This window comes from Crassostrea angulata, chromosome 2 (genome assembly GCF_025612915.1).
Source record: "Crassostrea angulata isolate pt1a10 chromosome 2, ASM2561291v2, whole genome shotgun sequence".
In the NCBI taxonomy this organism is placed as follows: Eukaryota; Metazoa; Mollusca; class Bivalvia; order Ostreida; family Ostreidae; genus Magallana; species Magallana angulata.
Genome location: NC_069112.1, coordinates 11,256,059 through 11,276,215, shown reverse-complemented (window position 1 = coordinate 11,276,215; position 20,157 = coordinate 11,256,059). Strand labels below are relative to the sequence as shown.

The 20,157-nt window shown below is 32.1% G+C and overlaps 1 protein-coding gene across 1 annotated transcript; it reads left to right on the top strand.

The window, feature by feature from the left end:
- The first annotated feature begins 66 nt into the window (after positions 1 to 66).
- LOC128172993 (uncharacterized) lies at positions 67 to 6,489 on the top strand. Its single transcript, XM_052838744.1, has 8 exons — positions 67 to 1,044; positions 1,651 to 1,869; positions 4,065 to 4,322; positions 4,666 to 4,803; positions 5,114 to 5,239; positions 5,398 to 5,532; positions 5,996 to 6,107; positions 6,302 to 6,489. Exons 1-8 carry the CDS (start codon positions 987 to 989, stop codon positions 6,456 to 6,458), a joined length of 1,203 nt encoding a protein of 400 aa, XP_052694704.1. The 5' UTR covers positions 67 to 986; the 3' UTR covers positions 6,459 to 6,489.
- The last annotated feature ends 13,668 nt before the right edge of the window (positions 6,490 to 20,157 follow it).

Here is a 20,157-nt window from a genome sequence, read left to right as displayed (position 1 = left end):
ATCCATCCAGTTATATGAATTTGACGTCTTTGATGAGCATTTGTAAAACGAAACATGTGATAAATAGCAAATACGGACCATTTTCAAAAGATTTGATTGTAAGCAACAGTATCAATGATGTACAGCTAAAATATGTAGAAAACATTAATGTGTTTTTTCCATAGTACACTTTATATCAGCATGGCATCAAAGTCAGCCAGAGGGCTAAAAGTATGATGCTCAAAATTCATCGAAGGATAAAACAGGGTATTGTATGGAAAAGAGTATGTAATACGATTTTTTTTACATACTTAACGATTTTAACTTACGGAACGCATCTTTCGACATCCTTAGAGTCAAATTTGATAATTGTTTTTTTATCTTATAACATAAATTTAAAAAGACATCTTACAGAGGGGCTCGATATTTTCATAATCAAGAATATGTGCAATGGTGTTTCTGTTCAAATAATATATATGACCATTATCGATTAGTATTATAGTACAATAAAACAATTTTTACTGTTTGCACGCTTAATAAAACTAGCCAGTTTTTTCTGATGTTCAGGTTACAAAAAGAAAACACCAGTTGCCAGAGTTTCCGAAAATACATCCATTTGAACATGTAAATAACTTGCACATGCTTTCGGAACGCCTCGGGTCTTTCCGTCAGAACTTGAAAAAACAACTCAATATTTCGGCCGGGTAACGTAGTTTCATGTAGAATACATCTATTTTCGTCAATTTAACATATTTTTCAAATATTTCTGATTGTTATATGTATTGAGCACCTGGGTTTATTAATGGTCTACAAGATCAAACCTCAGCAGGAAATGAACTGTCTTGTATCTATATTTAGGTGGAAGGGGTGTCATTGACAAGGTCGTAGTACTTTCTATGTTATTTTTCCGCTGACGGAAACCCCCCATAAAATTGCGATGGAAGGACCCAAGATAACTTCCTTATGAGTGATGAAATACTGCATACGTGTACAAAAAACTCAATAACATGGTCACTTTTTATTGTGTTCTTTCATTAGCAGGGTTGTTCCTAGCAGAAAGTTATGGTACGTTTTATGCTATTTTATGTAATTAAGGACTGCTGACTTCATTATTCTCGGTGCAGAAAATACACTGAATTGTAAGATATTTTCTCCCCTGAATTTTTAAAGTTTTATATTTGATATCTTGAACAAGACTTTTGCATTCGCATTATACAATTATTATCATGTACACTGTTCTTTAACGACTACCATTACCGATCAAAGATTGAATATTTCAATCCAAAAAAAAAATCTGGATTTAAAACGACGAATCCAATTTGTAATCAGATATCATTTTTCAGGTATTTCATATTTTATTGATGGTCATTGTTTAACAACCTCTGGTGAAAAATTGTATTTCGAATAAACAAATGTCAAGAAAATATCGATCAATTATGTATTACGGAATATGTTTAACAAAAGATTAGAATTTATGGTGACCAAACTTTTTTTTTTCATTTGGCAAACATCATGCAGAATTCTGCATGCGCCTAAGAAGCAACAATAAGCAAAACAAAAAAACAAACAAGCAAACAAAAAACGAGACGATTGTCCATACTAGTATGAACCATCTGAATACTCAATATAAGGTAGCTTGATAATGTATCGTTATATGTCATATTTCAATAGATGACTTATCCTACATGAAAGTTGCAACCCAAATGCACACTTATCATCCCAACCCGCAGTACGCCGCCAGAAATGCAGTTGACGGAAATACAAAAACATGTTCGAACGCTCAACAAATTGGACTTGGGTCACCGTGGAAGGATGTGTGGTGGAAAGTGGATCTTGGTGGAGTTTACAGCATTTACAATATTACCTTACAGTTTAAAACACACGGCGACGGTATTTCTTATTCTTTTTGTGTTATGTAATCTTTATCAAAATGAGGTATATTAAAATTAATATCATAAATTTTATTCAAACCAGCCTGGTCAGATATTTTGGTACCTACAGTATGAAAAATTTCCATACAAACAAATTATCTTAGAAAGTTATAGACTTTCGCCTATTTACACCAACATATTTCCTTTCAAAGTTAGAAATAATCAAGGTAGGAAACGGAACCGTTTGGTGTCGTCCCGATTGATCAGGTTTATCCAACCCTTATATTATGCATCGATTTTAAACAAAACAAACTTCAGAAAGATTATGGATGTTGTACAAAGGACTATCTATGAACATTATAGAAATCCTACTTTCTTTATTTTTAACGAATGTCAAAGTCGTTATACAATCACATCCGCCTCGACGTCGGGGACCAATCTTAATAAGGGCTTTGGAGATACCCTGCATATTCAAGTTTATGTAGGAAATAACAGCCACATTTTGACAGCGTATTGTGTATAATTTGGCTATTGTCACTCCTATCAATCAACTTTCACGGCAAAACACCAGCAGTTATTTATCACAAACATAAAATCAAAAGAATACCGATACATTCCAAATTTACGTGTCAATAATATAACATAAATGAAATTATGTTTAAAAGCTATTTAAGTAGGAATCGGGAAGTAATTCAGGTCTTCTCTCATTAATATTCATTAAATACAATCCTCAGCAAAAAAAATTGGGACGCAATTGTCACTCCTTTTATATATCAATCAACTTTCACTACCAGTTATTAATCACAAACATAAAATCAAAAGAATATCAATGCTTTTCAAATTTACGTATGAATAATATAACATAAATGAAAATATGTTAAAAAACTAATTAAGCAGGAATCGGGGAAATAATTCAGACCTTTTCTCGTTAATATTTATGAAATAAAATCTTCAGCAATAAAAATGCGACGCAATTGTAACCAAGGCACGGAAGAAATCCCTGTCCAAACTGTTCGTTTAGCATCAATTGTAAAACATTGGTGAACCAAATAATGAAAGATGTCGATCTTTATTGCGAGTCATGATTATCAATTTGTTTGTGTAAAATTTCAATGTTCTTCTCTGAATTAGGATTTTAATAGACTTGAAGCATTTCTCCAAGTAATGGAAAAAGGAAATACATATTATCTCAAAGTGAACGGGACAAAAACTACACTTTGAATATTCAGGGCAAACATGTACCTTCATGTAAGCTAACTTGCAAAGATATTTACTTGATTTTGCTCAACAGCTGCAAGGATTCAACCCCTGTATTAAATATGTTTGGACATTTTTAGTTTGGAAATTCTTACTCCTAATTACAAAAAAATATATTCAAATTACCTTTCCAGTGCTGCACACAAACTAGTATACTATCTCTTCAGTTAAAAATATTACACACAATGATAGTACATAGCAAGTCTCTTTGTAATATGAAACTCATACCAAGTCCTTATTGTAATATTTGTAATGATATTGACAAATGCAGCAGCAGCATTTACGTATTATGGAAAGACTTAATATATTGGTGGAATAACATATAGAAATTGTTAATCATTTGACTATGAAAGATGTTATTTGGATTGATATAATATCAACAATATTCCACTAGATTTCTGTATTATGCTTGGAATTTTTTTTATTTATTTAACTTGTACAAACTCACCTGGCACACAAGTTTAGTTTACTGTTTTTTAAACTATCAGAAATTATAAGATTTATGCCAAAGAAAGTAACCTATGTTCAACAAACCAAATGCATATTTTTTTTAGAAATCTGGCAGCCATTACTAGCCAGATTGTAACATTCATAAAATGAATGTTTCTGAATAATAGACTTTGGATTTACCGAATATTGTAATTTAAGTTTTGGAGTTTATTAAGTCAGATTAATTTCCATATTATTGATCAGTCTGTTTTTTTTCTTCATTCTTAATCTGGGGGCAATATTTTTTCTTTTGTTTTTTTTTCTTTCTTTGTATTTGAAAGAGTCTTATGCAATGATCTCGATTATATAAATACATATATACAAGGACGACGTGTTACCAGATCCCTTCTATTGCACAATGTTTAATATAATTGTTATGTACCATCTGTTGAGCCAATAAAAAAAATCACTGAGCAATAGTTTTATATTTAGACAGATTCAGAAAAATAAAACTCCATTCCATTACAGATATGGTCGAGAAAAGCCAGGTTGCGGGTTTTTCTCTGTACGTATCAGAGACAAACGTGTCCTCCACTAAAGAAATAAAATGTTCCAACCTATGTTATAAGGATGGACCACAGTTACCACCCCTGATTATGACGAAGACATGCATGGTACAGGGACGTTATGTTATTGTCTACAACGAAAGATTTGGCAAGGTTATCTACCCTGCAGGGTATAAGAATGATACCGTGTATCTGCGCATTTGTGAAGTCACTGTACGAGGTACAAAGACATAGCTTTAAAACTACGTAAATATGGAAAAAACAATCTCGTGAACGAACTTTTAATAATAAAAAAAAATCTTTATCGCTGTTAATTTTTAAAAATCTACCATGAATAATTGAATATGTATTTTTAACCAATTCAAATGTTGATGTTGAAGAGGAAATCTTTGAATGACATAAAATAAATTTGATAAATATAATTTCAGAAAAAAAAACAGTTCTGTTGATTAAAATTTATTCTTCAATTGTTTGCTATAATTTAAAAAACTAACCGCTACATTTCAAGACCAATAATGTTTATTTTTTTACATTTACAAAATATCTATAAATAATTGATAAAGGATGTGAGAAACGCGGTATGTATGGCAGTAACTGTGAGATTCCGTGCCCAAGTAACTGTAGAGACAGCTCATGTCATATACAAAACGGAACGTGCATTCAATGTAAACCAGGATGGCTTGGAATGTATTGTGATACTGGTATTATTATTTAATATTTCTTATAATGCATTTTGCAAAGTATGTATAAGGAAATTGCTGTGAAAAATTTCATCGAAATAAATAAATTAAAGTGACATGCGTATGGCAGTTTATTTATTTTTAACATAGAAGTGATGGGATGAACAGTATGTCTTAAGGTTAAAATAAAAATTGGCAAAAATGTAAATAGGGTGTCTTTACAATAGTGATTCTTAACCTTGACTCTGTACCATAGACTAAATGTATTCAAATACAATCAAATTAACCCTGCATTACACATATTTTTTTCACATAATGTCGTTTATTATAGCTTGTAACAGGAATTATTACGGCGAAAACTGTTCCCTGTCATGCCCTCTGAACTGTAAGACATGCCGACACACCGATGGGTGTTCTACTTGTAAGGCGGGGTGGATGGGCTCAAATTGTACCTCAGGTAACAACAACAGCATTTTTTTTTCATTTAAAGTTTTATGTTATAAAAATACCAACCAGAAAAAAGACATTTGAGATTTTCTGAAGCTGAACATTCAGTTTCATATATTTTTTTCACTTTAAATATATTAGTAAAAAGTGATTGTCATTTTTTAAAAGCATGTTTAAATTCATATGGAGAGAACTGTCGGTACTCATGCGGTTTACACTGTACCAACCAGACTTGTGACAGATTTAACGGAAGTTGCCTCATAGGCTGTTCTGACGGATTTTACGGCAAATCTTGCGATAAAGGTAATGTTGGCTGAAAAACTGTAATGAGCCTCACACATTTCATGTAAATAATATGATATTATTAGAAATGCATTGGATTTGTTACAAGTCAGTTGCCCACGTGAGCTAGATAGTGATTCGGTAAACCAAAATGCACTGTCTAACCTTTATATTTAAATACAGAATTTAAATGAAAAACAATATAGTTCGATGTAATAAAAAAATGTTTACAGAGCGTTGTATTAAACAGAAAAAATATACACTTAATGTGGAAAGGAAAAGCAAAGTCATGCAAACAATGGCCCATATCAGTACAATGAACACATGAAGCTTCTTCGTCTGAATAAAGGTCATTATTCCTATCAAACAACGCACATGCTACACTCAATAAAGGAAACGAAAAAAATAAGAAGTTAAAGCAAGAAAAAAATTCTATGAAGAACTTAAATCCGTAAAAACACAAACGTTACTTTTTTCTGGACAGAACGTTTATTGATAAACCAGGATATGTCCAGCTCCAGTTTAATTGTCAGTGGATTGTCAATCTCCATAGTTATCAACGTTACCTTCTTTGTGTGTGGATTCATAATGTGCAGGTAAATTTTTGTCAATATATATGCCAAATTAATCAAAGACGTAACACCTTTTTCTATTTGTTCAACCAAGAATCGTGCTTATAATGATGTATAATGATCCGGTCTATTTCCTTATACATGTATATTGTGCATATATGCATATTCTAATTTGGATCTGATATTTTTTATTATTCTACAATACAATATTTTTCTAGAGGAGTTATCACAAAAAGGGTGACTTTCTCTGGTAGTCTCGTGGCTTGTTGGAAGAGACCAGTTTACGAAGACACATGCGTGAAAAATGATGAGGGTTCAACTTATCAAGAACTCGACCTACCTGAAATCGCATATCAAAATACTACAGAAAACTGATGGACGGGACTTGATCTTTCTGTCTATCTGGCTCTGCATCCCTCTCTCTCTCTCTTCGTTAGATACATACTCTCTCTCTCTCTCTCTCTCTCTCTCTCTTCGTTAGATACATTTATGTTCTACAATAAAAATGATCTGCTACATTGTGACTTTTATAAGAAGTTGAGACCCTTTATATGCCTTTTTGGAATGATATGAATTATCGTAGGATTATAACGTTCCAATCATCAATAGATTGTTGTTGTCTTGTTTTGTTTTTAATATATAGCCAAAAAAATCGTAACAACAGCTAATCGGTACTTTTAAAACCGTCTTTTGGTTAAATAATATCTTATACAATCACTGTTGTGCATCATATATAGTTAGCCAAAAAAAAAATCAAAAGGAAAAGAAATTAATAAAAATAGATAAGCAATTGATTAAAATCAGGTTCACTGCAGTCTGTAGTTTTAGTTTTACAATCTTTGGATTTCTTAAGGAATCAAAGGATTTTTTGAAATTGATGATGTTTTCTTATCGATTAAAATAAATCAAGAGAAAAAAAACATATACTAAATGTACTGTTTCCGTATTTATTATCACTACAAAGAGCTAGAGCCACGAAGCATCAAAATGTGCCTTAAAATTTTCACAAAACTCAAGTTTGAAACAATACAAATTGTAATTACTTATAATGTAGGGCACACTATTCTGCTTCTATGCATATGAAATTTTTTCACTTCGGCCCCACCGTTTAGCACATGCGCATCATCAAACATACTATGATCGTTAAAAATACCTGAAAATTGTAGATTTTACTGCAGTATTTCCCAAATTGGAATGTGGCCACACTTGAGTACCTCTTTGAAACTTTTAAAACTGAGAGATATTGCATAAATGCTTCTGCCTGCAAAATTTCGTAGAGGTACTCACTGTGGCCAATGTGTATTTTACAAATTTTGAAAATTTTAGTAACAGAAAATAAAACTGACCACTCTATTTTAGGGTAATTATTTGCTTCCTTTTTATTGAAATAGCAGAATTTAATTTATAATGATAAAGAATTATTTGTGATTATTTACAAAATCATCATTTTATTAAATATTCGAGGAAGAAATGCATATAAACTGAACTTTAACATGTTTTATCTAGTAATTTTATACTGTGTATTCATGCTTACATCGTGCATCATCAATGACGTCATAGTTTGACGTTTGCGACGTCAGTTGAATCTGTACATGGAATCTTGAGTTCTTTCAGTATTTTGCCAATAGAATTGACCAGTAAAGTCTGCATTTTTAAAAAGCATTATTGTTATGTACCACGGTATTATTCAATTGCAGTAGAATATGAGATACATGAACATTGCTAACAAACAGAAAAAAAAATTAATTGGCAAAGTTAACATTGTACGTACGTAAATATATATTCCTATACCTTTATGTAGAATAAGCGATAGCATGTATAAGTAGCTAGTTGTGAGTTTATTGTCAAACGGTGAAATGCATTAAACGAAAGGAAAGATGCAAGCGATTTTTTGTCACACAAGTACTTGTTCCTGAATACCGCGGGAGAAAGACAGTCGACGTCACAGGAAAACATGTACATATATGATAAACTTAACTTATTCCGTCAAACAACTTGATTATTTAATTCCTAAGTACAGCTGTAATTGAATATTAAGCCATTGTCCCTTGCATAAAAACATTTTGCCAATGCACATCTTTTCTTTATCAGCCACCTATTGATCAGTGTTGATTCGTCGCGTGGTCAATGTATTTCCGGTGAACCGTTACATGCACTTACACTCCTACCTAAAAGATCGATTGTGTCCGTTTCGATGAAGACGGCTTTTGGTATACACAGCTTAGAATACATTATCAGAATGTGCACTATATAGAAGTCTAATCCTAATTGCGATGCCTTTGTTAATAATTTGTCCAATAAAATAAAAAATCACCCTAAATGTGTGTACATGTACATCGGTGACTTACTTTTGCCTATAAAATTCTCGATTGAAATCATCTTTGATTATTTTATGCGTATTAAATCTAATTAAAGTTTTTCTTGTATGGTATATAGAAAAAAAATCAGATAACCGGGCCCTTTCTTTAAAAAAAAACAACGATGAGTACAGAGAGATTTAAAACAATATTTGTTTCCATTCAACCCCCCCCCCCCTTCCCTACCCTCTGAAAAAATCGATTTACGGCCGAGTTCACTACAAATCTATATATATGATAACACAAATTCTACATGCTTGCTATGAATTCGACTTTTCAAGACAATTTTACGACATTATTTATGTGCTACTGCTTGATGTTTTAAATAAAAATGTTCATTTTAACCTATCTTCGCTTCAAAATAGTAAACCCACATTATCTCTCTCTCTCTCTCTCTCTCTCTCTCTCTCTCTCTCTCTCTCTCTCTCTCTCTCTCTCTCTCTCTCTCTCTGAAATATGATCTTAATTCTCAAGACATTTACGGATAGCTTATCACTTGTAACAGTTCTCAAAGGACATGAATATCACTAGAAAAAATGAAATATAAATGAATAGAGGTCATGACATTTATAAGGAATAATTAACTCCATAAGAATATTTTTAAAGAAATCGATATTCTTTTTTCATTTAATTTATGAACATTAAAACACTGCTGTAATGTCATTCCCTTGTTCCAGCAGTCAAAAATTTACTTGTGACAGTCCGATATATTAGAGAGCTTCTTAATATCAGACCATTATCAGTAGTTACAGCACTGTTATTCTTTAAAATCGGGCTGTCTCAGGAATCAACAATGATATTCAATGGCTATATATGCCTCAAACACTTCTGTATGAAAAATATCAATGTTCTCGGCCCTATAACGGGCCTCAAAACTGTTTTATATTATTTCATACAGAACTGCTTTCGGCATACTAGTACATCCATTACATATACACAGTCGCTAAAAGGTTTTATTTTTCAATTGAACAGTTCGTGAACGGTGAGCGCTTAGTGAGTGCACTCTAAACGAACGGCGAGTGCACGCTGAGCCGAATTTGGATAGCGCTTATGAACGGTGAACTGAGAGCGAACGCAGAGCGCAAACGCAAGCGCAAAGTGAACGATATATGTACTCTATATGAACGCAAGATGATTATTATTCGGAGTGCCCCGGGCGGTATTGTTACATTGTGTTTCGTTGGTAATCGGGAAATAATAACAATAAACTACATGTTTGTATTGTTTTAAGCCTATATATTATCTGACTAAACAATAGGTGAACACTGAACAAACGCAGTGAGCGCAAGGCGAAATCTTTGTGAAGGCACGGTGGGCGATTTGTGAACGATGAGCGGGAACGGAGCGGAGCGGAGAGCTCAAGTGAACGCACGGTGAGCGCACATGAACGCACGGTGAGCCAACGGGAAACTGGGAAAATAAAAAATTTCATAGAACTGCACCCTGGCATCTAACTGCTGTAAAGCGCCAGGATTGATTGAAAATATCGAAGCCTTGAAACAAGTAAAATAATCATGTAGAATAATGCACACAGACTGTGACAGTAATGCATCAAAATTCGAGATTACATATATCTCTATTAAATTCAATTACCGTATCTCTGTCATATTTGTATATTTATTTTTAATAATTTGTGATTACATTGTTAAAATTCAATGATTAATACTCAGTTATACATTGCGCATCATCAGCATTACTTCATGCAGTTTCAAATTGCAGAAAAAAGAACTTTTAAGACACCGACATATTTAAATGTACCGCCGTTATATTGACCTTCAGCTCTGTTCCCTGTAATATGTTTTAAACTATATTGTAAATAAGCTTTTCATGCTATTTTCATCAACAAATTTATTTTCATAAATTAATTATAATGTCTACATGATAATTTTATTGTTTTTTGTTTTGTTTTTTTTAATTAGATTCAAGTCATACGTAGTTTTATCATTTCATGACGTTACTTAACAAAAATGACGTCTGTTCTACATTTTTCATCAAAACAATGCCATATTGTAAACTCCGTTTATAAAAAAGTATGATCGATATCGAAAAAAGAAAAACAGCTATGACAAGCTAAGATTCTACCCTATATTTTACCAAAATATGGTAATTTTTAATGATAGGGCAATTTGTTATGCTTCGTGGCTCTAGCTCTTTGATGTGTGATAGATTTACTTTACTTCCTCAACTGTTTTCATTTTATCTAAAGACGACTACATTTTTTTTTATATTAATGTAAATTATATTTCAGTTTGAATTTTGAATGAAAACATTTTATTAGGGTTTTTTTTACTGTTGCCAATACATCAATATTTCCCATCAGTTGTGAAATTGTCATTTATTCAATTTGCATAAAACGTGTTAATATATGGGGTTACAGAAAGCAATCTTAATAAATAAAATATTTACATAATGTGTTGATAAGCTAACAGGAAAATAACACCTCATTTCCATTTGGTTTTAAAGAATCCTGAATAAATTATACATAATAATCACATTTAATTTACATTTTTAAATACTTATAGTCAAATCATTATATAAATCTTTTAATGTGAGTATCAAGCAGCGGGAAATGAATCGTTCAATGAAAACAATGTGGTAACAAAAACAGTGCACAACTCTTTTTCAGCTTATTGTTAGGCACGATCGACCCTGTCATTTAATTACTCGAGCTAGCCGCATAAACATGATAATAAACACACGGTATTTGTTTTATCTAGGAGTAAGGGACATTAAGAATGATTGCAAAGATATATTTCTTTGTCATATTTCTTAAATGCACTTGTCATGAACATATATTTTATCGAACGAGGTAATAAGATTTTGGTTCATTGGGATAATATCAGATGTGGTGTGTGATGGACAAACACGAATTTTTTTCGACCGAAAAATTACCCATTATTTTTATAGAAAAGGTGTCGTGTATTGTGTCATTGGCAATAACTTTTGGCACATTTTTAAGTCCACCTAGGAAACGGTACTTGCAATGGTTGATGTCCAGGAAGCCATATACTTCCATGTCCTTAGTATCATGGAAACTGTGAATAAGCACATATTTAATGCACATTAATTGATTTGAGAAATATTTAACTGTTTTAACTGTGTTAACAAACCATTTGTTGCTTTTTTTTTGCTTGTTGAGTCACGTTATAATAATTAACAATATTTGTGTATATATAACTGATTGGGATACACTGCAAGAATTAGAATAAGATTACAATAAATCGTACAGAGAACAATAATAATATATCCATCCAGTTATATGAATTTGACGTCTTTGATGAGCAATTGTAAAACGAAACATGTGATAAATAGCAAATAAGGACCATTTTCAAAAGATTTGATTGTAAGCAACAGTATCAATGATGTACAGCTAAAATATATAGAAAACATTAATGTGTTTTTTCCATAGTACACTTTATATCAGCATGGCATCAAAGTCAGCCAGAGGGCTAAAAGTCTGATGCTCAAAATTCATCGAAGGATAAAACAGGGTATTGTATGGAAAAGAGTATGTAATACGATTTTTTTTTACATACTTAACGATTTTAACTTGCGGAACGCATCTTTCGACCTCCTAAAAGTCAAATTTGATAATTGTTTTTTTTATCTTATAACATAAATTTAAAAAGACATCTTACAGAGGGGCTCGATATTTTCATAATCTGATGTTCAGGTTACAAAAAGAAAACACCAGTTGCCAGAGTTTCCTAAAATACATCCATTTGAACATGTAAATAACTTGCACATGCTTTCGGAACGCCTCGGGTCTTTCCGTCAGAACTTGAAAAAACAATTCAATATTTCGGCCGGGTAACGTAGTTTCATGTAGAATACATCTATTTTCGTCAATTTAACATATTTTTCAAATATTTCTGATTGTTATATGTATTGAGCACCTGAGGTTTATTAATGGTCTACAAGATCAAACCTCAGCAGGAAATGAACTGTCTTGTATCTATATTTAGGTGGAAGGGGTGTCATTGACAAGGTCGTAGTACTTTCTATGTTATTTTTCCGCTGACGGAAACCCCCCATAAAATTGCGATGGAAGGACCCAAGATAACATCCTTATGAGTGATGAAATACTGCATACGTGTACAAAAAACTCAATAACATGGTCACTTTTTATTGTGTTCTTTCATTAGCAGGGTTGTTCCTAGCAGAAAGTTATGGTACGTTTTATGCTATTTTATGTAATTAAGGACTGTTGACTTCATTATTCTCGGTGCAGAAAATACACTGAATTGTAAGATATTTTCTCCCCTGAATTTTTAAAGTTTTATATTTGATATCTTGAACAAGATTTTTGCATTCGCATTATACAATTATTATCATGTACACTGTTCTTTAACGACTACCATTACCGATCAAAGATTGAATATTTCAATGCAAAAAAAAACTCTGGATTTAAAACGACGAATCCAATTTGTAATCAGATATCATTTTTCAGGTATTTCATATTTTATTGATGGCCATTGTTTAACAACCTCTGGTGAAAAATTGTATTTCGAATAAACAAATGTCAAGAAAATATCGATCAATTATGTATTACGGGATATGTTTAACAAAAGATTAGAATTTATGGTGACCAAACTTTTTTTTTTTCATTTGGCAAATATCATGCCGAATTCTGCATGCGCCTAAGAAGCAACAATAAGCAAAACAAATAAACAAACCAGCAAACAAAAAACGAGACGATTGTCCATACTAGTATGAACCATCTAAATACTCAATATAAGGTAGCTTGATAATGTATCGTTATATGTCATATTTCAATAGATGACTTATCCTACATGAAAGTTGCCATTCAAATGCACACTTATCATCCCAACCCGCAGTATGCCCCCAGAAACGCAGTTGACGGAAATACAAAAACATGTTCGAACGCTCAACAAATTGGACTTGGGTCACCGTTGAAGGATGTGTGGTGGAAAGTGGATCTTGGTGGAGTTTACAGCATTTACAATATTACCTTACAGTTTAAAACAAACGGCGACGGTATTTAAGGTCTTCCGTTTCCAACGGAAGACCTTATTGTTTTCGTACTGTTTATTATTATTTTTTTTTTCCAAATTTTGTGCACGCGATTTCTCGAAAACTACTCAACCGATCTGAACAATTTTTTCACAGATGATGGGAAATTATCTGAATTTTATATGTTTTTGAATTTTTTGTCGTCGTCACTTCCGGTCCGGATTTACGGTCGATTTTGTAATTTTTTACGACCAATTTTGTGCAGAGTTGATCTCAGAAACTATAAGAGATATGACTTTGAAATTTTCAGGATAGGTAGAGCATGGTTTGAAGTTGTGCACTATTTAGTTGTTTTGCACCAGTGACGCTATTCCTTGGAGCTCGCTTAGGCACAAAAATGGGGTACAGATTTCGAATCAAAATTTCCATATGTTTTGATCAGTATCTTTTTATCAGTTGATATTTTGACAAGACATATAGAACAAAAGTAGTAGAGCATCAAAAGTTATATCCAATAAAATCAAGAAAAAGGGGCTGGCCCCTTCAATTGGGGACCAAGAGACTCGTAAATTCTATTACGAATAACTTGAAAACGATAAATATTTTGTTATGCATTATAAAAATCAAAGTTGTTGATCTCTACATTATCGGTTTGAAAGAGTCATCGTCAGGCCCATGTCTGACGTAATTAGGGTTTTTATTCTTTATCTTCAATTTTTTTTGTTTTGGGGGGGGGGGGGGGTAATTTTGAAATTGTATCGATATCTCATGGTATCATTTTATCTAAAAAAAAAATATCGGACGGAAGACCTACTCGTTACTCGTAACGAGGTCGTATCTAGTTCTTATTCTTTTTGTGTTATGTAATCTTTATCAAAATGAGGTATATTGAAATTAATATCATAAATTTTATTTAAACCGGCCTGGTCAGATATTTTGGTACCTACAGTATGAAAAATTTCCATACAAACCAATTATCTTAGAAAGTTATAGACTTTCGCCTATTTACACCAACATATTTCCTTTCAAAGTTAGAAATAATCAAGGTAGGAAACGGAACCGTTTGGTGTCGTCCCGATTGATCAGGTTTATCCAACCCTTATATTATGCATCGATTTTAAACAAAACAAACTTCGGAAAGATTATGGATGTTGTACAAAGGACTATCTTTGAACATTATAGAAATCTTACTTTCTTTATTTTTAACGAATGTCAAAGTCGTTATACAATCACACCCGCCTCGACGTCGGGGACCAATCTTAATAAGGGCTTTGGAGATACCCTGCATATTCAAGTTTATGTAGGAAATAACAGCCACATTTTGACAGCGTATTGTGTATAATTTGGCTATTGTCACTCCTATCAATCAACTTTCACGGCAAAACACCAGCAGTTATTTATCACAAACATAAAATCAAAAGAATACCGATACTTTCCAAATTTACGTGTCAATAATATAACATAAATGAAATTATGTTTTAAAGCTATTTAAGTAGGAATTGGGAAGTAATTCAGGTCTTCTCTCATTTATATTCATTAAATACAATCCTCAGCAAAAAAATTGCGACGCAATTGTCACTCCTATTATATATCAATCAACTTTCACTACCAGTTATTAATCACAAACATAAAATCAAAAGAATACGCAGCACAGTTAAGGCTGTCAATAAACTCCGTTCAGACAAAAAGTACGGGAAATGTGCATTATGACATCACAGTATATTACAAACCTCGAAAGTACTTATTAATCTATTTATTAGTAAAATTAACTTATACTAATCTTTTAATTAAAAACAACAAATGCTATTACTTACAATTTTGATGTCCGTTATATCGTACACACTGAAAAATAAGCGAGATGTCGTTCTCGCTGTACTACAAAATATGACGTCATATGCTTCAAAATGACGCATTAAGTTATCCATTGAAGGCTATCGTGCAGTTTTATAGCGGAGAAAAATAAATGTCATACATTAACGGAAAAGTATAAATGAATATTTTGTTTAAAATTATTATTAGTAGAATGCTGCCTATATAGTCTTATTTTTATTTTGTTAAAAGTATGCATCGTATAAAGAAGCCACCTCGGTTTTGTATAAAATATCGTATATCTAAAATCTGAGTACCTAGATAAATCACTTAATTGCAAGGGCATACACTTACCTGATCCCGACAAACTTTTACATGTGAATATGAAATATTCTATGTAACTTAAAAACATCTACGATCCTTGTAAAATCTTACAGATTAATTATTTTTTAATGAAATTAACCCTGTGACCTTCAAAATTATTCAACATATGCATTATAAATTACGGTTTCTTCTAACAAATATTCTTATCTTAAAAAGTTCGCACCGTTTTTCAAAATCTACGATATAACATCAAGTTATTTCATAATTCAGTTGTGAATTTTGACATGATTATGCCCTTGCAATATTGAATTTTTTAAATGACCTCAAAACCACAAATACATCTGCTTGTACCATGCGACTGCCATATCACGTGACCACTATGAACATAAAATATTGTACTGTTATATATATATTTTAGAAATATATTGCATTTGAGTGATTGTTATTGATTTTAAAAAGGACATGCCAGTTTAACTAAAGTATACGTGTTTTCATCACAAAAATTTGCCCATATTTTTATTGACCGCCTTAACTGTACTGCGTATCAATGCTTTTCAAATTTACGTATGAATAATGTAACATAAATGAAATTATGTTAAAAAACTTATTAAGCAGGAATCGGGGAAATATTTCAGACCTTTTCTCGTTAATATTTATGAAATAAAAAATGCGACGCAATTGTAACCAAGGCACGGAAGAAATCCCTGTTCAAACTGTTCGTTTAACATCAATTGTAAAACATTGGTGAACCAAATAATGAAAGATGTCGATCTTTATTGCGAGTCATGATTATCAATTTGTTTGTGTAAAATTTCAATGTTCTTCTCTGAATTAGGCTTTTAATAGACTTGAAGCATTTCTCCGAGTAATGGAAAAAGGAAATACATATTATCTCAAAGTGAGCGGGACAAAAACTACACTTTTAATATTCAGGGCAAGCATGTACCTTCATGTAAGCTAACTTGCAAAGATATGTACTTGATTTTGCTCAACAGCTGCAAGGATTCAACCCCTGTATTAAATATGTTTGGAAATTCTTAGTTTGGAAATTCTTACTTCTTATTAAAAAAAATATTCAAATTACCTTTCCAGTGCTGCACACCAACTAGTATACAATCTCTTCAGTTAAAAATATTACACATAATGATAGTACATAGCAAGTCTCTTTGTAATATGAAACTCATACCAAGTCCTAATTGTAATATTTGTAATGAAATTGACAAATGCAGCAGCAGCATTTAAGTATTTTGGAAAGATTTAATACATTGGTGGAACTACATATAGAAATTATTTGACTAGGAAAGATGTTATTTGGGTTGATATGATATCAACAATATTCCACTAGATTTCTGTATTTTGCTTGGAAAATGTTTTATCCATTTAACTTGTACAAACTCACCTGGTACACAAGTTCAGTTTACTGTTTTTTAAACTATCAGAAAAAATAAGATTTATGCCAAAGAAAGTTACCTATGTTCTACAAACCAAATGCATATTTTTTTTTAGAAATCTGGCAGGCATTACTAGCTAGATTGTAACATTCATAAAAATAAATGTTTCTGAATAATAGACTTTAAATGTACCGGATATTGTTATTTAAGTTTTGAAGTTTATTAAGTCAGATTAATTTCCATATTGTTGATTAGTCTGGTTTTTTTCTTCATTCTAAATCTAGGAGCAATATTTTTTCTTTTTTTTTTCTTTCTTTGTATTTGAAAGAGTTCTATGCAATGATCTCGATTATATAATTACATATATACAAGGATGACGTGTTACTAAATCCCTTCTATTGCACAATGTTTAGTATTATTATGTACCATCTGTTGAGCCAAAAAAAAAATCATTGAGCAATAGTTTTATATTTAGACGAATTCAGAAAATAAAACTCCATTACATATATGGTCGAGAGAAGCCAGGTTGCAGGTTTTTTCTCTGTACGTATCAGAGACCAACGTGTCATCCACTAAAGAAATAAAATGTTCCAACCTTTGTTATAAGGATGGACCACAGTTACCATCCCTTATTATGACGAAGACATGCATAGTATATGGACGTTTTGTTATTGTCTACAACGAAAGATTTGGCAATGTTATCTACCCTGCAGGGTATAAGAATGTATCAGCGCATTTGTGAAGTCACTGTACGAGGTACAAATACGCAGCTTTAAAACAACGTAAATAACAAAAAAAAAATCTCGTGAACGAACTATTAATTCTAATAAAAAAGAAATCTATATCGCTGTTGGTTTTCAAAAATCTACCATGAATAATTATACCCGCACTTTCTAAAGAAAGTTCGAGTATAGAGTTGTTACTCTGTTCCGTCCGTCCGTCCGTCTGTCCGTCCGTCCGTCCGTCACGTTTTACTTTCTCAAACTGCTCTTACATCTTATAAACCAGCAAACTCAACTCTTGGAGTATGATTTGGGGTATCATGTTGTTTTGTAAAAAGGTTTTAAAAATTCTCTGTTAGTCCTGGGGGTCAAATAATTGGTAAAAATTGACGTTTTTTCACAAAAACCTTCTTCCTCGAACTCCACCTACATTTTCAACAGTAGACAAGTCATCTCTTGGAATATGTTTTAGGGTATCCTATAGATGCGCAATAAGGTTTAGGAATTATCAATTTTGTCCTGGGGGTTATTTAATGGCTGAAAATGACATTTTTTTTTGTTTTTTTTTTTTTTTTACAAAAAAATGGTTTTAAAAACGTCATTTTTTTTTTGGCAGTAGCCAAATGATCTTCTAGAATATGATTGGAGGTGTCATATTGAAGTGTGATCAGGTTCCAGAATTTCTTTTTAATAAGGGGATCAGTGGGCAACAAAAAATGACGTTTTTTTTCAAAAAAAGTATGGTTCCCAGAACTCCTCTAACAACTTTTGGAGTAGTTACTTCATATCTTAGGATATAATTGGGGCTGTCCTATATATGTGCAATAAGGTTTTAAAAAGTTAAACTTTATCCAGGGAGTCAAAAAGTAGCAGAAAATTGACATTTATCACTAAAAAAAACATAGATCCAAGAGCTCCTCTTATGATTTAATGGATAGACACATCATATCTTGGGATATAATAGGGACTGTTCTATAGATGTGCAGTAAGGTTTTTAAAATTTAAAATTTCATCCAGGGAGTCAAAAAGTAACAGAAAATTGACGTTTACCATTTCATAAAATCATAGATCCTAGAACTCCTTTTTTTGATTTAATGGATAGATATATCGTATCTTGGGATTTGATAAGAACTGTAGATAGATGTGCATTACAGTTTTCAAAAATTAAATTTATCCCTGAGGCCCATTACCTACCAGTACATACCTTTTAATGCCCTTTAAGGATCAAGAATATATATGGTTAAGGGGTGGGGATCTCAACCGTTTTCGAGATATTTGTGCACTTCCTGTTCAAAGGGGGTCATGGCCACCCCTGGGGCCCATGACCTACATAGCGTTTGATGCCCTTTGACACAAGAAACAAGAATATATATGGTTTAAGGGTGGCGATCTCAACTGTTTTGAAGATATTAAGGGACTTGCTGTTTGAGGGGGTCAGGACAACCCACAGGGCCCATGACCTTCATAACATTTGATGCCCCTTGACATCAGAAACATGAATATATATGACTGCCGTCATGAGAAAAGGGCCCTTATCTTTTGACGTCACAATGCTCAGAAAACGACGTCAAAGTAGCGGCATTATAAACGCAGTTTTTCTATTTGCTCTTTTTATTTTTTTTTCTGTGTCTGTGTTGTGCTTCTTGAATAACTAGAGTCTGGCCTTGTTTTGATACCGCGATGAATATTTTTTCAATAAAATATAAAATGTTGATCTAAAAAATAATAATTTTATAAAATGAAATATACAAATGTAACGTGAATATCTACACATTTCTAACGCGTAATATTGCACTAAATTTGATGTTGAAATGTCATAAAAATGCTGCTTTTGCATCAGCTATGAAACTTAAACACCACATTTTCCATTCAAGTGTGTGATGAAAATATATATGCTCTAATTGGGATATTATTTCTTTTTTTTTCGTAAATCGTCGTTGGTCACCAAAGGCCCGTCTCGCATATGCGTACTTATTGCGTGTGATTGAATGCGACTGATCGTTGATTTATGATGATGATTTATAAAGAATTCTGAGTAAAAGTGTACAACTTTAGTTTGCATTAGCAATACATGTATGATTTTTGCAAGTGAAAAACAAAAATTACACTGCATACTCGTAGTTGATAAGAGGGATTCTACACCATTTCTTAAATAATTCAGAAGGAACAAGAGAGAAGCGGCTTTATCTCAATTATAGTGCTACGACCAATATGCAAAACATTTTTCCCATAATTCTATTACTAAAGAATTTGCGATCAAATTTTGAAATTATTTAACAAATTAAAACGCATGTAACTAACGGATTCGAAAAGTTTGAGATTTTTTTTTCACAGCGTAAAAATCAACTCTAATATATCGCATTTCATTTCATGGAAAAATCTGATTCTTAGGGACATTTTCATGTAAAGTGCCTTTAATGAAACGACATAAAATTATATTTGCCTGCACGAATGAAAAACACTTGTTTATTTTTTGAGCGCAACATATTTTATTTTC

What these genes read in the sequence shown, in the direction of transcription:
- LOC128172993 (XM_052838744.1), top strand. Translation starts at nt 987, where the DNA reads ATGGTCACTTTTTATTGTGTTCTTTCATTAGCAGGGTTGTTCCTAGCA. An exon ending in TTGTGAAGTCACTGTACGAG is followed by an intron (nt 4,323 to 4,665) that starts GTACAAAGACAT and finishes TAATTGATAAAG; the next exon opens with GATGTGAGAAACGCGGTATG. An exon ending in TGGAATGTATTGTGATACTG is followed by an intron (nt 4,804 to 5,113) that starts GTATTATTATTT and finishes CGTTTATTATAG; the next exon opens with CTTGTAACAGGAATTATTAC.